Here is a 16,287-nt window from a genome sequence, read left to right as displayed (position 1 = left end):
GTTAAGTGTACAGGGATGTTCAGGAATAAATATAGAAAACCGCGGAAGGACTACCATCCTCATCAGTGCTATCCTGCCCGCGAACAATAATGGTACTTTATCCAGCGATTTACTTGTTCTTCGAGGCGCGTGATGGCTTTACCATAATTGGATTGGACAACCACCGGTGAATCTCGATGGAGCGACAATCCCAGGCCTTTCATGTAGTCTGTGCACCATTCCAGTGGGTAATCCAGGTCCACCCTGGGTGTGCCATCCGTGAGGGGCAAGATGATTGACTTCGACCAGTTTATCCCAAGCCCTGAGAAGCATTCAAATCTGATATATTTCCTAATAAGCTGTGCTAAATGTGTAGTGGGTTCACCCACATACAACGCCATGTCATTTGCATACATGGAAACTGCCAGCGGTCGTTGGTAAAAACATAGTGCTGCCTGCGCATGCCGCTGTCTCAGAATACATGCCAACGGTTCAAGCACCAGCGAAAACAACAAGGGCGATAGCTGGCATCCCTGTTGCGTGCCCCGTTGTATCTGAAAGAAATCCCACAGTTGACCATTGACTCTCACTCGTGCCACAGGGTCTGTATAAAGCAATTTAATCCAATTTGTAAAAATGAAGGGCACACCCATACGATGCAAAATTGCAAACATATATGTTCAGGAAATAGAGTCGAAAACCTTGGCGGCATCGAGGAGGACTGCCACTGCCCTGAGGGTGGGTTCAAGGACGTGTAACTCTGCAAATAGCGTGCATAGATTATGGGATGTGGATCAGGTGGGGATTAACCTCGATTGATCATGGAGAACCATAACTGGGAGAAGCAGCTTCAGCCTATTTGCCAGTACCTTCACCAAGATTTTTACATCAGTGTTTATCAAAGACAAGGGTCTATATGAATCTCACCAGTCTGGTGCTTTATCGGGTTTTAACAGGGCTATTCAAGCGCTTCCCGCAGTGTGGAGGCAAGCCCGGACTTCGTATGCTTCCATGTACATCTCAAGAAGGTAGGGGGGCAAAATGTCTATATACTCTTTATAAAACTCGGCCGGTAGGCCATCTGTTCCCGCTGCCTTCCTGTTTGGTAATGCCGCATTGGCCTCGCGAATTTCATCTAGTGTTAATGGATGCATCAAAAAGTCTTGTTGATGGCGCGAGCCACACTAGTGCTATGTCGTCCACGTATTGTGCTATTTCTGCCTCCCTTGCTGACTGCCGATGCGCTTATATCATGGTATAGTACTGCGCAAAGGTATTAAGTGTGTTAGGTGTATCGTAGGGTGTGGTGTCCTCATCCGTGATGGCCTTTACTATATAGTTCTTCCCCCAAGGGTCTGCTATTCTGCTAGCCAGTGCTCTTCCAGGCCGGCCTCCTTCCCCATAGTACCTGGCTTTGCTTCTGCGCAACATGTGGCGTATTTCTTGGTCAGCCACATTATTATATTCTGTAATGTTCATTTTAATAGTTGCTAGCATAGCAGGGCTAGCCGTGGCACCATATTCGCATTCAAGGTCGCCCAGTTCTCGTTCCAACTTGTTCATAGTGCCTCGTAATGATTTTAAGATTCCCGACTGTAGACCTATACATGCACCCTGAATAGTCACTTTGAAGGCCTCTCAGAGTGTCCCTAGAGTTTCCACTGAACCAGTATTATGCAAGAAGTAATCAGATATGGCCTCGTGAATCCCCTAACGGAATACCTGATTGAGTAGGGAAGAAGATTGCAGGCGCCATTGAAATTGGAAGGAAGTGCACGTTGGTAATGTTATGCCTAAAATTACCAGGGAGTCATCTGATGAAGTCCTGGGTAGGTGCTTTACCTGCACAGTCCACGTATTTACGTCCTTCGTGACTAGTCAATAGTAAATGTGGGACCAGGATTGACGTGCATAAGAGTGGCATGTACCTTCACTTATGTCCGGGTGTCGCAGTCGCCAAATATCTAGCAGCCCCAAACTTAGCAGACCGTGATGTACTGAGGCTGTTGCATTTTTCAGTCTGGGTTCGGCTATGGAACATCTATCTATTTCTGGGTCTAACACAACATTAAAGTCTCCTCCGCATATAATTGTGGATGGTGGCTGTTGGCATATTTTCCTCCATAGTGTCTCAAAAAAATGTAGGGTCCTCAATATTAGGTCCATATATATTTACTCTGAGTACTGTCGTACCGTACAGTGTACCTTGTACCAGTATATACCGACCTATCTCATCTTACTCCATCTTACTCCACATAAAGTGGTTCAAAGGGGATACCTCTCTTTATTAAAATCATAACACCCGCGCATAAAAGGAATACGAGCCTGCCAGTGGCACTCCCGCCCATCTAGTGGCCACTGTGGAGACTGCTTGTTTAGTAAGGTGGGTCTCCTGTAGTTCTATCTCGATGTTATAACAGTCCAAGTAGGAAAACACTTTCTTACCGTCTTGGGATTGTTTAGGCCTCTAACATTCCAGGTTACCCATGAAATTGTAGGGACTTTATGTTCTGTTATGTCAAGTATGATAGTGTGTCATAGTGCACAATCTATCGCTGAGTGTGTCATGGTCTGCTACTGTTGTGTCCCCAACACTACATTAATAATGCATAATTCCCCAACAGTTCCCCCCACCCACTTCGACATCAGAACCATGCCGAAGGCCCCTACCCGCATAACAAAACAACTACCAAGCATTCACACGTCGTGGTTAGGAACCAATAAAGTCACCTGTTAGGTGCTGCAACACAATAAAAAACATTTGTGGGGTATTCCCTTTCTGAGGGTCGCAAGTAGCCGTTAGCCCCCGGTTGGTACAGGGCGGCGGGGGGGTGAGGTGGAAATTTACAGGCGATTCATCCGCTGGCATAAATGACTAACAGTAGACTTCAAATCTTAATTTTACGCCTTCTCCAACATCATATAGATAGTATAAAAGAGGACTAGAAACTATCAGTAGCGCACATTATGCAATACAGCATTTGCGGCATACATTGGGATGTAGTTCTTACAGAATAATGGCTAAATACTGCATAATACAAGTGGCGTACTAATAACGTGTAATGTTTACATCAAGAGTCTGTAAACAGAGTTCTATCTTATGTACACTAACCAATACAAGTCTCACATGTTCAGCCCTCTGCATCAGCATTTGTTTACGCCTCCCGCGCCGATTCCTTCCAATTGATCTGTCGTACATATTGCAGGGCTTCTTTAGGTGTTGAGAAGATGCGGGCTTTCCCTGCATGTTGTATTCTCAATTGCTCAGGATATAACATTGCATACTGAATTTGTAGTGCTTGTAGCTTCTTCTTTACGGAGTGAAATTCACGCTGTGCTTGCTGTACAGTCATTGCGAAGTCAGGCAAAAGCTCTACTCTCATGCCTTGATAGGTTGTATTCCCTTTCTCCCAAGCCAAACGTAGTGCAGTGTTCCGATCTCAATCGTTCAGAAGCCTAGCTATAATGGAGCCTGGAGGTGCTCCTGGTATAGGCCTGGCTGCTAAGGAACAATGAGCTCTCTCCACAATCAGTACATTAGAGAAGTGTTCAGCTCCCAGCATGTCTTTGAGTAGAGTTTCAACTTATGTTTCCATGGCTCCCATGTTGGTCGATTCGGGGATACCTGTAATTTGTAAATTGTTCCTGTGGGAGCGGGCTTTGAGATCCTCGTTTTTGGTTTTGATCACCTCTAGTATTTTTTCCATGCTGGAGCACGATGTGCTGACGACCTCCATTGTCTTCTTTTGTGGAGCTGCATTGTTCAGCTTCGGCTATCTTTGCACCATGTTTGTCGATTTTTGCCACCATGTTGTCCATGCGCAAGTTAAGATAGTCTTCGCATCAATAGTTTGCAGACTCTGTTGCATGCTGAGCATCAGGTGTTCCAGCTTGGTATTTGTGCCCACTTCCAGTTCTGACTCAATGTCCGAGGCAGCTGGGGCTTGAGACTTTGTGAGTCGTCGTGCTTCGAAGTTTAGTTTTGCCTGCTGCTTATCCTTCTACCCATGATTGTACTTAATAGTAGTGGATCTGCGTGCACAGCAGAGTCAAATCGTATTGTTGGCAGGTTTCCTTACATACGTAACTCGTTGTGGAGTCAATAGTTAATCGTGTCACCTGGTGCAATAAACGTGATACAGCGTTGTGCACTCCTCATCGCTATTCTGAAGTAACAGGGCAGCCACTGGCCAACGCTTGCACCCAGCCTACTTAAAAGGTTCTGATGACCAGACATTCTGAGCGTTCCGCTATTCCAGCCCAGCTCGGTCAGCTTGTGCTAGCGCTCTCTGCTCCCAGCCAGGTGGGTCGTTCAGAGCAGTGCAGGCCTGCAGCCACAGCACCTACGATCAGTACGGGACAGATGCAGTTTCTTCTGTTATTGGTATGTCGCTGGTTGAGTGCTTAACTATGAATGCTGGAGTATGCACTCTGCCGCTATCCCTCGTTAATGATTACCAGGTGGTATTGCGGCGGGTCTTCAGGTTAGCAGGACAGGGTGACCAGGAGAGCGCCATTTTGTACATCAGTCTGGGGTCATAGGAGAACAGCCCCAGAGTCGAGGCGGCCAAGCAGCACACCGCCAATTGCATCCCGAGGAAGTCCTGCAGAGCCAGGTATCGGCAAGAGTGGTGGTGGGGAATTTTCACTGGCGCCTACAGTGAGTGCGCGCAGCATGGATTCGCGGAGCCAACGCCCGCTATTCTAGGCGTCCCGCAGTATAGGAGGGAACTGTTGCTTGGGTCCCGGGCTATACGGGGCGTGCTGAGGAGTCTAATGACTATGGTGCAGCGGCTGAGCATGATGTACTTATAACGCACGTTAAGTCTACTATGCCCAGGGAGTGCTGTCGAGGTGGCGATCCGCAGCATGCCGTGAGCGCGGCCGTAAAGCCAAAATCTTACCGCAGATCACCAGTGGAATCAGGGGATCGCTTATAGCTACTGCACTGTTACACACCCTTGGGGAGGATTTTCAGAGAGCAGGCAGCAGGCAATGGGTACTCCGCGCAGGCCGATTTCAGCGCCGAGATCACTCCTGCGCCGCCATTTTGTTGTGGTGCGAGGCGATGCTGCTTGTGGCATGTAGGGGCATGGAGCAATATCAACAGCACCACTGGAGTCCTCACAGGTTAACCTATATACACAAAGGCATCCCCCAGTTACTTTGAGGCCTAAGAGGAAGGGGAAGGAAATAAATACAGTGGAAACAACCTCTTACCTGGCCTATCTAATTTCTACAGTGGTATTTACTCAAACTGGACATTTCCCCATGACAAAACGTCTTGATACAAATATTGCTTTCTTTCTTTTATATTTTGTTTATATATCAAAAATATTTTTGTTGTTTTTATGTATATTTCTATATTGTCATAAACTTTTTCACAAAAACATTTATAAATACAAAAAGGTCATGATATCATTTCAGTTTACAAAAGACCATTCTTAGCTTCTCTTAACTAAGAAACAAATTATGATATCCCCCAACATGACACCATCATTCTTCCATTCTCACCTTTCATTCTACTCATACATACCACCAATCATACCAACACAAAAGGATTCACAATAAAAGTGCAATTGTATGGAGTCCTGCTCATCAATCCTGTTTGTCATAGTTGTCAAAGAACACAATTTCGGCATTCACAAATTCGTCAAAATTATTTCTGGTTAGTCATTCTTTCCACTTGGTCTTAGATGGGACTCCCAGATGCGTAATCACTGGTCCTCACAGGTTAAGGCATCGGAGCATGTGTGTGTCGCCCAGGGATGGCACCGTTATTTCAGGATATTTGTCGGATTGATGCCTCGACCAGCAGAGCAGCACTAGGATGCGGCCATCTTGCTCCGGGCTCTCTAGCGCCCCCCCCCTGCTTATAAATACTTTTTTCCAGTTATGTATCTTTATAGTTCCGTTAGAGCGATTTTGCGCATGGGCGTAAAGTAGTAGCGAGACGTGTGTCTTCATGGTTAGCTCAATAGGCTCATTCCGCAGATGGTTTGCAATTTAGTAGAAGCTGAGTAGCAATTAAAGTGCACTGTGGATTTGTGTTTTAATGCGTGTTTGATGTGCTTCCATGTGCTACTGTTTTACTATTCTCTAGTAGTGCCCAGGTTCCCGACACTTAGGTCTTTCTCATGCGCTTTCTTGTGAATTATGTCTGGCGTTTCATATTCCTGGAGGACCCCAGGTTCTTAGCTGGGCTTGGCTTAGTTTGGGCCAGCCATAGGGGGAGAGGGCGGTGCAACCATCTTGCCTACAGGCTCCTCTTGGCGACAAGATACACTGGCCGAGCACCAGCCCCTCTATGCACCAGAGGCTCTTTGCAGCTCCACTGCCTGCTCTCCCTCTCTGTCCCTCTCTCCCATCATCCCCCAAGTCCTTTTTGACCAGCTTAGTGTAGACTTTTCCAGTTATTGCCGCCACCCTCTGGCGATCAGCGATGATGCATCCAGCTGGCCTTGCCTTTACACTGCAGGACGGGAAAGCTTCACACTTTCTGGTGCCACACTGATATTTTACTGGGCTGGGGGTGAGAGGGTCGACTCACCCAGTAACCTGTGTTGGTATCGTTTCCCAGAGCTCTTGGGATCAGCCAGCAGGATCAGGCAGATGGCGTTGCCTCAAGTTGCTTTGTTGGCCTCCCACATGTCTGTGCAGCTCTGCAGGGAAGCAATTTGCAATCTGCTTAGCTGGGGTCACTATCACTCCCCCAAGGTTCCCCCTGAGCAGTGCAGGAGGTGGCAAATAGAAGGCACCAGGGGAACACCGGGGGAGAGACCCGCGTTAGGTCTGAAAGGCGGAAGCTGCTATGCTGCAATCACAGGCTCCTCCTGGCATGCATCGTGTAGTGTCGTGGCATTGAGTCAACTAGCGAGAATTTGTTTGAAAATGTCATTTTGAATTTTAAAAGGAGCATGGAGAGCACATATAAAATATGAGGGACAATCTTCATTTGATAATTTCAAGTCCGCTCCACCAGGTCCAAAGCAAGGGAAACCCAACAATAAACAAATTAGGATTTTTAGATTTCAAGGCAGAGATTTTGAAATCAATAATCTTTTTGACACTAGGGGAAACCCAAATGGCAAGAATTAATTGAAACACAGAAATAGAAGAGTTAAATTGAATTCTCTCCAAAAAGGAGAAAGAGCACACCCATGACTAGTGCAGTTTTCACACAAAATGACTCTACGATATAGCCATTTTTTTAGGCTAAAACAAATTGCAAATGACAAAGATACATATTCAATTCAATTGATAGAATGTGTGCCCTGGTTGGAAACAATAGTGAAAATAATGAGGATTGAATACAATGATTATTCTTTATTCAAAACAAAGTGACAAGGTTACAAGAATTATACAGAAATATTAGAATATAATTGTGACTGAGTAGGCTCAGAGAGAATTGATGAACAGTGAGCCATTGATGGAGTATATTATTAAAAGATTAGATGACGGTTGCAACCAGTACAAGTTCATAATAAGTAATCATATTTTAGTTAATCAAATTGGATATTATTGTTAAAGAACTGATTAATGGATGAATGAAAGACTATTATGAACATAAAAATAATATGTAGCGGTGACTTAGTGAATGATACGAGAAAAGCATAAAAGAAATACATGATAAGTTAAGTGGTTTTGATTTTCATATATGATTCATAAATACTTGATTTAATCTCTTTGAGAACAAATATGTAGTTTGGGGAAAAAATTAGACATCATATTACACTTGAAGTTAGGACGGATATATAAGAACAATAAATATGAATATTTATAGAGTACATGGACCACTGGACATAAATGCAGTTGAAGACAATTATTGTAGGTGCTACCTAGAACGCTGCATTTCGATGCCTGCTTATTTATTCTTAAAGTGTATTGATTCAAATAGGGAGTCTGACTTTACTTAATTTTATGTTTAAATTCTAAAGGTGAAAACTATATTTCCCCTGAAGACAGGACAATTTGTGAAACATATAATAACACAATGAGAATGGATGACATACGGCGGGGAAAGAAGATGGCGGACTGAAGACGCCACTAGGTGCAGCTCGAGTCTGTAACTCCCTCACCTCGATGCTGTAGCTGATGATTATACCCGCTGACTCGGCTAGTCAGCCCAACTTTAACCTCAACCGATAAACGATTAAAAGAGAAAGAGAAACTGCGGAGCAACCGTACAAACCATACAGAATCTTATGTTCTACAATTTTATACAGAGGCAATTACCTTCGGGAGAGCAGCGGTCACCTTCTGGAGAACGGCGGATGCAGCTTCTGCTCCTGGGCGGACATGCCGGATGGGACGACCTCTGTCCTGGGGCGGGTTCGGCTCGCTGGGCTCGCTGGACGTTGTTTTCCTGGCTCGGCTCTGCAGGTCTGGGTCGTGGTTCTGGCCCTCACACCTGGCGGGTAATTGGCGTCTCTGGCGCGGAGAGCACGCAGGGGAGACTGAGCCCAGTGCTTAATCCTATAGCGCGAATGATGGCTCCGAAGAACCCTCCAAGGGGATCACGGGCGGTGAAAGGCGCCCCGGCAGCGACGGCGGAGGAGAGCGGCAGTCAGGGGAATATTGCGGCCGCTGCGAGCAGTGCACCGGTTGGAACGCTGAAGATTCCCGCGAAAGTCTCAGCAAGCGCACCAGCCCCAACTACAGGAGCAGGAGCGAGTTTACAAAATTTACAAAGCTTGGAGACTACAGGGAGACAGGACAAGGTTGCACTTCTATCCGGTAAGCAGCAAATCATCCGCCCCCCTTTGTTTACTGTTGCTGATAAAAGTGCATTGATTAAGCCGAAAACGACTACGGTTACTGTTTCTGCTACAGTTAATGGCATTGAAAACAATAAAACTGGTACTAATCTAAATGAACAATTAAATATGGATACAATAGAGAATGAACAGCGGGATCTGGGTGAAGCTCTTAGTCAAGAAGCAACTGATCATACCGAGATGATTGTCAGTGATGAAGGCCCTATAGATGGGAATAAACGGGCAGCAGTGGCATCAGTGGTCTCAGCAGCAAATAAAGAAAAGGAGCCGGAGCTGGATTTGGAGCTGGTAGATGCAGAGCTAGATTTAAGTGGCTCTGAATTGAACAATGTAATTAGTATCTTGGAACCGGCTAAGCTTACGCAGGTCACTGCTGCGCAAAAGGTCCTTGACAGCAACAAATTAAATGGGCCCCCCGGCGATCTCCTTCTGGGGAATATGGAAAAGGCTGATGGCTCTAATGATGAATATGAGGAATTGATCAATGAGGAAGAAGACGGGGGGCGGACTCTTCTTTGGACGCAGTGAAGCAGCTCGGTCGGAACAAAGCAAGGCCAAAAGCAAAGCTAAGAATAAGAAGAATATTAACCCCTCTACTTTCTCTACGGCTATATCATTTGCGAACACCAGAGGCAAACCTATCTTAGACGAGAGTCCACTGCGAAAGTGGATTCAGGCCAAGGGGGGGTTAAAACCATGGCTTTACGGCTATCAGGAAACAGCCCAACGGAGTTGTTTCTCCCCTCACAAGAAACAAGTAGCAACGTTACCTCTTCTAAATCCCACAACCAACCTTCTGCAGATAGACCCTTGGACACTACCACAAACGAGGGGAGATGTCCGCAGGCAGTAACTGATGTAAGAGAGGGGGCAAATAGTACTGCTCCCACTCACATTGCTAACTCTGCCTTTCCTACAATAGTTTCTATGGCCGAGAAGAATAGCCACTTTGGTATGGACACGCATACCCTTTCAAAATCATCTTCTGAGACAGTATAGTGTATGGATATCCTGCCTGGCTTACCACAGTCTGAGAACCCTTCTTTAGCTCTAATCCTTCACACTCTGACCGAACAGCGGCACAAAGCTCAATAATATTTTCTACAGTTGAGTGGTATCACTCAAGAGGTAGAAAAATTACAGCAGAGGGTGGTGCAAGTAGAAGAACAGTCAGCAGGTACAGAGCAAAAGACAGCCCGTCATGACGAAGAGATTCGTGCTCTGCAACATAAAATCGAGGACATGGAGAATAGACAGCGAAGGCAGAACCTTAGACTCTTTGGGATTCCAGAGGGTTCGGAAGGCTCAGACCCTCGCGCCTACATCGTGAAACTTTTTCAACGTGCCTTTCCCGATCTGGCGGATTGGGACTGGGACTCTCAATTACAGAGAGTTCATAGACTGCCGCTGGTAAATAGAAACAAGGGAAGTACATTTCCCTATCCTTTCCTGATCTTTTTTGGGAACTTTTTACTTAGGCAGGCGGTCTCTCTGAAAGCAAGACCTAACTCCCCAATAGTGACAGAAGATGTAACCTTTTTTGTCAGGTCAGATCTATGTAAAATCACAATGGAGAGGCGTTGGAATTTACGACAACTAATTGATTCTTTTAAAGCAGCAGGGGCACAGGTCTTTCTCCAGGAACCGGCCTGCTTAAAAGTCATCAAAGCAGGTCATACGTATTACCTTAATCAGGTTAAGGAAGCGGAGGTGGTTTTAGCAAAAATTACTAATGTATAAGGTGTTAAGAAGCATAAACTTTCTGATCTATAATGGTGGCTGACAAGGTGATGATTGATTTATATTGTACTTGGGGGGTTTAGACTTATACATTTTCGGGTGAGGATGAGGGTTCTATAGATAGCTGCACCTACAGGTGGCTGCCCATCCAGCGGCAGCAGGTGCATAAGGGGGGCGTTTCCTCATGGTACGGGGGGGTGGGGGTAGGGTAGGGGGCGGTAGGGGGAGGGGGTGGCGTGGAGGGGAAAAAAATTAAAAAAGACATGACAAGTCTAAGTGAGAGTAACTTGGCAGCTATCAGAGTAGAAAGGAGTAGGAACTTAAGGAAAAGGACAGATCACTATGATTTAAATTTTACTCAAAATGTCACATTTTAGTTGCTTATCTTGGAATGTGTCAGGCTTGAATAAAAAGACTAAAAGAACCTTGGTCTATGAGGAATTGAAAACGTATGATGCACATTTGGTTATGGTAACAGAAACGCATATTTGTTTTAAGGACAAAAAACTTCTAGCCCAATTGGGATATGAGATGGTGGTATGCACTACTTTAAATGCTCCCATTCGGGGAGTGGCAATTTTGAAGAAACGACAAGTGCGGGGAGAAGTGATTAAAACTGCTGCAGATAACGGGGGTCGATGGGCAATAGTGCAAATGCGGATAGAAAACTGCAATTATGTCTTCTGTGCCATCTATGGGTCGAATAGGGACGAACCACGCATTTTTGATTGGCTGAATGTAGAATTACTATCTTGGGAGGGTGAACTTATTTTGATGGGGGACTTTAATTGTGTGCTAAATTATGAACAGGATGTGACGAGGAGAGGGATATTTCCACGCATGCGTAAAACCAGGGCCGCAATTCTGGAATTAGCAAGGATACACAATGTAAAAGATATATGGCGCAATCTCCATCCTGGTATACCAGGGTACACCTACTATTCATCCCCCCATAAACTATGTTCTCGAATAGATCTGGCGTGGGCATCAGATGAACTATTTGATTCAGGACATATGGAGATTATCCCAAGAATATCTTCTGATCACAATCCTATTCTTTTTACATTTTGTTTAGCCCAAAGGCCATTAGAACTGCGACCCTTTACGTTCCCAAGATATTTATTAACAGATGTAGTTTTTGTAGCAGCCCTTAAGGAACATATAAAAGAATTTATCGAAAACAACATTAATACTGCTACTCTTCTATCAGTGTGGGATGCTTGTAAGGCCTCAATTAGGGGGCTTGCACAACAATATGTATTTAAACAAAATGCATTGCGTAGGAAAGAAACCAAGGCGGCAACTGCTAATATGCTACTTGTTGAAAATCAATTAGCTGATAATCTTAGAGCTGGTGGGCTAAGCAGTCAAGGCATTGCTTAATTGGAAAACAAACTTGTGACATTACGTTCAATTATTAAAAGTTCCCTCAGGGAGAAAAACAGCCGGAAAATACTTAAATATAAACTGTCCCAATATGAATGTGGGTATAGAGTAGGGAAGCTCTTGGCCTACAAAGTTGCTGATGATCGGGCAATGACCTTAATTAAATCCATAAGGGGTCCGTACGACATTTTATATTCCCAACCTGCACAAATTATGGGACAGTTTGCTTCTTATTACGAAAATGTATATACCCCTGAGAGAAGGAGCACGGAGGATCAGATCCAATCTTATATAAACGAGAAACTACCGTCAAAAGAATATTTAGATCAGGAAAGCATCGATCAACTGGAAGAGAAGTATACATTAGCAGAATTGCGTCTGGCGGTTTCCTCTCTTCCATCTAACAAGGCGGCAGGTGAAGATACACTTCCGATAGAATTATACAAAATTTGCGCAGATGAAATTCTGCCTCTTTTTTGTTTAGTAATTAATTTAATTGGTGCTACAGGAAAGGCCCTGGACTCTTGGAAAAGCGCTAAAATTATGTTCTTTTTTTTAAAAAAAACCTACGGATTGCGGGTCTTACAGACCTATTTCTTTGATTAATGGCGACGCTAAGGCCTACTCCAAACTGCTAGCAATGCGAATGGCACCCCTTATGCCATATTTGGTAAATGATCAACAGCACAGCTTTGTGGTAGGGAGGGATACTACCACTCATATCAACATGGCCATTACTGCCTTTGATGTGGCTGCAACTAATCTCACCCCACTCGGTATGATACTTCTAGACGCAGAAAAGGCGTTTGACCGAGTGGGGTGGGATTATTTGTGGAGGGTCCTGAAGCAATTTGGCATTAAAGGGCAGTTCCTCAGAAGCATACAGGCACTATACAGGGATCCTAATGCTAAAATCAGCTATAATGGGTCACTTTCTCCAACCTTTGTGATCTTAAGGGGGACTCGGCAGGGGGCCCGCTATCACCCCTGCTTTTTGCTCTCTCTATGGAGCCTTTTATCAACGCCCTGCAAACTCAAGTTAAGATCGTACCGATGCAGCATGAAGATAAAACCCTTAAAATAACTGCATATGCGGACGACTTAGCTATCTACACCCTTAATGCGGTGGATGCACTACTAGGAATAACAGAGGAAGCCAAAAACTTTGGAGGTATCTCCGGCTATAAATTAAACATCAATAAAACACAAGTTATCATGAATTATCAAGCTAACTCTTTAGTGCTAGGACTCTGTAAATCCGCAGTTTACTTATGGGTAAAAATCTCTTCTAAGATCACTGAAATAAACACGCTAAACTATGATCCCTTACTAAAAGAGGCGACCATGCTGCTCAAAAAATGGCACAAGATCCCGCTTAATCTACTTGGTCAAATCAATCTGATCAAGATGAACATTTTGCTAAAATTTTTATATTTTTTCCCTCCATTCCTTTTCGGGTTAACAATTTATTCTTTAAAAAATTAGATGGAATTTTCAGCAGTTTTATTTGGGGCTATAAGAAGGCTAGAAGGTCTATGTCTATACTAAAATTACCACTTGAAAGAGGGGGTTTGGATTTCCCGGACTTTAAAGCTTATTTTTTTGCATCTTTTTTAGGCCGGCTTCGTAGTCTGTTTATAGTTAATGATCAATACTTTTTTTATCAATTCATGCTTGGCACTAACTCAAAACAGTTCTTGGCAAAAGTGCAAGACCCAAACTATTTTAAACGTGTAAAATTTAAGACTGTGAGGGATGCAGTACGGATTTGGAAATTGATCTTGAGCTAATGTGACACTTCTTTTATTCATACTGAGCTATCACTCTGGGATAACCCAGGGCTTCCTGATATTTTCAGTGATAAAACTGGGCGGGACTGGGCCAAGTTTGGAATGAAAACGCTAGGAGACCTATATGGTTCAGATGGTTTTCTACAATTTGCAACATTGCAAATTTTGTACAATTTGCCCGAAGTAATGATATACAAATACTTTCAAATCAAGGACTATCTGATACGCAAGATGAATTTGAAACAAATAAATAGCTCAGGTATTTGGAGTTGCTATTATTCTACGAAAAATAAATCACTAATTAGTCTGGGATACAAATATCTCGGCCAAAACAAATTGGACGATTGCCCTAGATTGGCGTCAAAATGGACTGCTGATTTGGGATTTAAAGTGACATCCCAGAACGTTTCAGCTGCTTTAGATAATATCAACAAAGCAGTCCATTCTTCTAGCCTGAAACTACAACTTTATAGGACGGTTAGTCAACTTTATCATACTCCATTAAAAATATCTAAATGGTCTCAAAACATTTCAAGTAGCGATCGCAAAAAATGCCTTAAATGTGGTCTGGTGGCAGCAGACCTCATACATATGATCTACTCATGCCCATTGTTAACTAAATATTGGTTAGAAATCGAAAATATTTTACTTCAAAAACAGTTGATTAATACTTCAATTACTGCACCTTTTGTACTACTATTTATATACCCTACGGGCATCACCAATAGGAGCTGGTTAAGTATAGCTCTGTCCTGTGCCAGATTGGTGATAGCTAGGGCTTGGATCTCGCAGAACACCCCCCTCACACGATCGAGTGGTTGAATCTTGTACACAAAATTTACACTATGGAAAGGGCACTGGCTAAGAGCAGAAGCTCAAAAGCAATTGCTAAGTTCGAAAAGATTTGGGATAACTTTATGTAAATGGTATACAGATCTGGTTTATGGAATTTTTGTGTTTTAGCTGATACTATCGATTTTGTTAAGAAGTTCTATTTTTAGTCTGTTTGTGTGTTTTTTTTTACCATTGAATGCTGATCTGTGCCTGTAATAACTGAAAACATTTTCTTTTTGTATGTATATGAAAAATGTTACACTCCTTGTCATGCTTGTCAAATAAAAAATTTAAAAAAAAAAAGAGAATGGATGACATACATCAACGGAAGGAATATGAACGGAATACTTGAATAAACAAAACAGATGAAATTGAAATTTCAGTGACTGTATGCTCTTGTGTATTGTGAGAGACTCACCATTAGTAACAGTCATGTGTATGTACTTCCTGTGGCTTGGAGGGGATTGAGGTGCCCCCCATACATTTTTAATAAGAAGCTGATATTACAGGAAAGAGAGAAACTTGGTGTTGAAATTCGTGCAGTTGTTACTCATGGAAAGCATATTGAGTAACACCAATAAAAATACAAGACTGTACCATGATTTCTTGTTTTTTAAACTTCCACCCTTTTTCATGGCATTGAAACAATGCAAAACTACGAAGCATTTGTATGCAACTGAGTAGGCAACGTTGTTGTTTTGGGAAATATATGATATAGCATTTTCAGTTTGATATGTACATTACATGTATTAGATTTCTTAGAGAATGCTGAAATATGTTGTTGTTTTATTTTGTTTGCAGGCAGAGTTTACTGACATGCTAGGGATAGTGGATTACATGGACATTATGAAGCTCGTCATTCCATTTAGAAATGTTCCTGCAATATCAGATGAAAATGTCACAGTGACCAAGCCAACATTTAATAATGTTCCTGTTCATTTATATTTTCCCAAAAAGTCCTCACATACTCAAAGGAGAGCAATGATTTATTTCCATGGTGGAGGATGGTGCATGGGAAGTCCAGGTAAGTACCAAATTAAAATTGTTATTTCATTGACAGAAATAGGATAATTAATGCTTATTTATTTTTAATTTATATTTTTTACTCTAAGTAAGTAATTGAATGACATTTGAAAAAGACTGCTTTCATTTGCATAATTTATCTCACTCCAATGTGCACTTTTTGCTCTGGCTGTGAGAGTTACCTCCTCTCCAAACATCCCTCAGTGACTTCAGGGCAAGTTGAACACTGAGGAGTCTGAAGAGGAGGACACTAGAGTTTTCACATTCGTTCTTCAGCTCGGTTAAGTTTATGGTCCTTTACTTGATGGTTAAGTCCAGCAAGAAGCAGCGTGTATGTACCCAAAACGGAGGCTTTTTTGGTATGTGTTTTCTTCGGTATTCTACCTTTACTACGCGGTCATTACTTCGTATTACCATTACTACGCATATTTTGGTTCGCAGATGCCATTACTTAGCATGCATTTACTTAGCATGCATTTACTACGCATGTTCCATTAGTTAGCATGCACTTACTATGCATAATGGAGTTACTGAGCAAATTAAGTTGTGTTTAGGTTTTGGGGTGCTGGGTAAATTTAGGGGTCAGGGTGAGTTAGGGTTTTGGGGTGCATGGGGTATTTTGAGGGTTCAGGCTGCGTTTAAGGTTTTGAGGGGCTGCGGTATTTTTGGGGTTTAGGGTGTGTTTAGGTTTTTGGGTACTGGGGTATTTTTAGGGGTCAGCGTGGGTCAAGGTTTTGGGGTGTAGGGGGTATTTTTAG

At 43.3% G+C, this 16,287-nt stretch overlaps 1 protein-coding gene across 1 annotated transcript in view; it reads left to right on the top strand.

Annotated features, from left to right (window-relative positions):
• The window catches only part of LOC147683806 (arylacetamide deacetylase-like), a 116,426-nt gene that overhangs the window by 38,580 nt on the left and 61,559 nt on the right, over nucleotides 1-16,287 (top strand). The window contains exon 2 of the mRNA XM_086944204.1: nucleotides 15,308-15,530. Coding sequence (XP_086800330.1) covers nucleotides 15,308-15,530 — 223 coding nt within the window. The remainder of the gene's footprint in view (nucleotides 1-15,307; nucleotides 15,531-16,287) is intronic.

This window comes from Lissotriton vulgaris, chromosome 11, assembly GCF_964263255.1.
Source record: "Lissotriton vulgaris chromosome 11, aLisVul1.2, whole genome shotgun sequence".
In the NCBI taxonomy this organism is placed as follows: Eukaryota; Metazoa; Chordata; class Amphibia; order Caudata; family Salamandridae; genus Lissotriton; species Lissotriton vulgaris.
The sequence above is the reverse complement of the archived record's forward strand: the minus strand, read 5'-3'. Positions and strand labels throughout refer to the sequence as shown.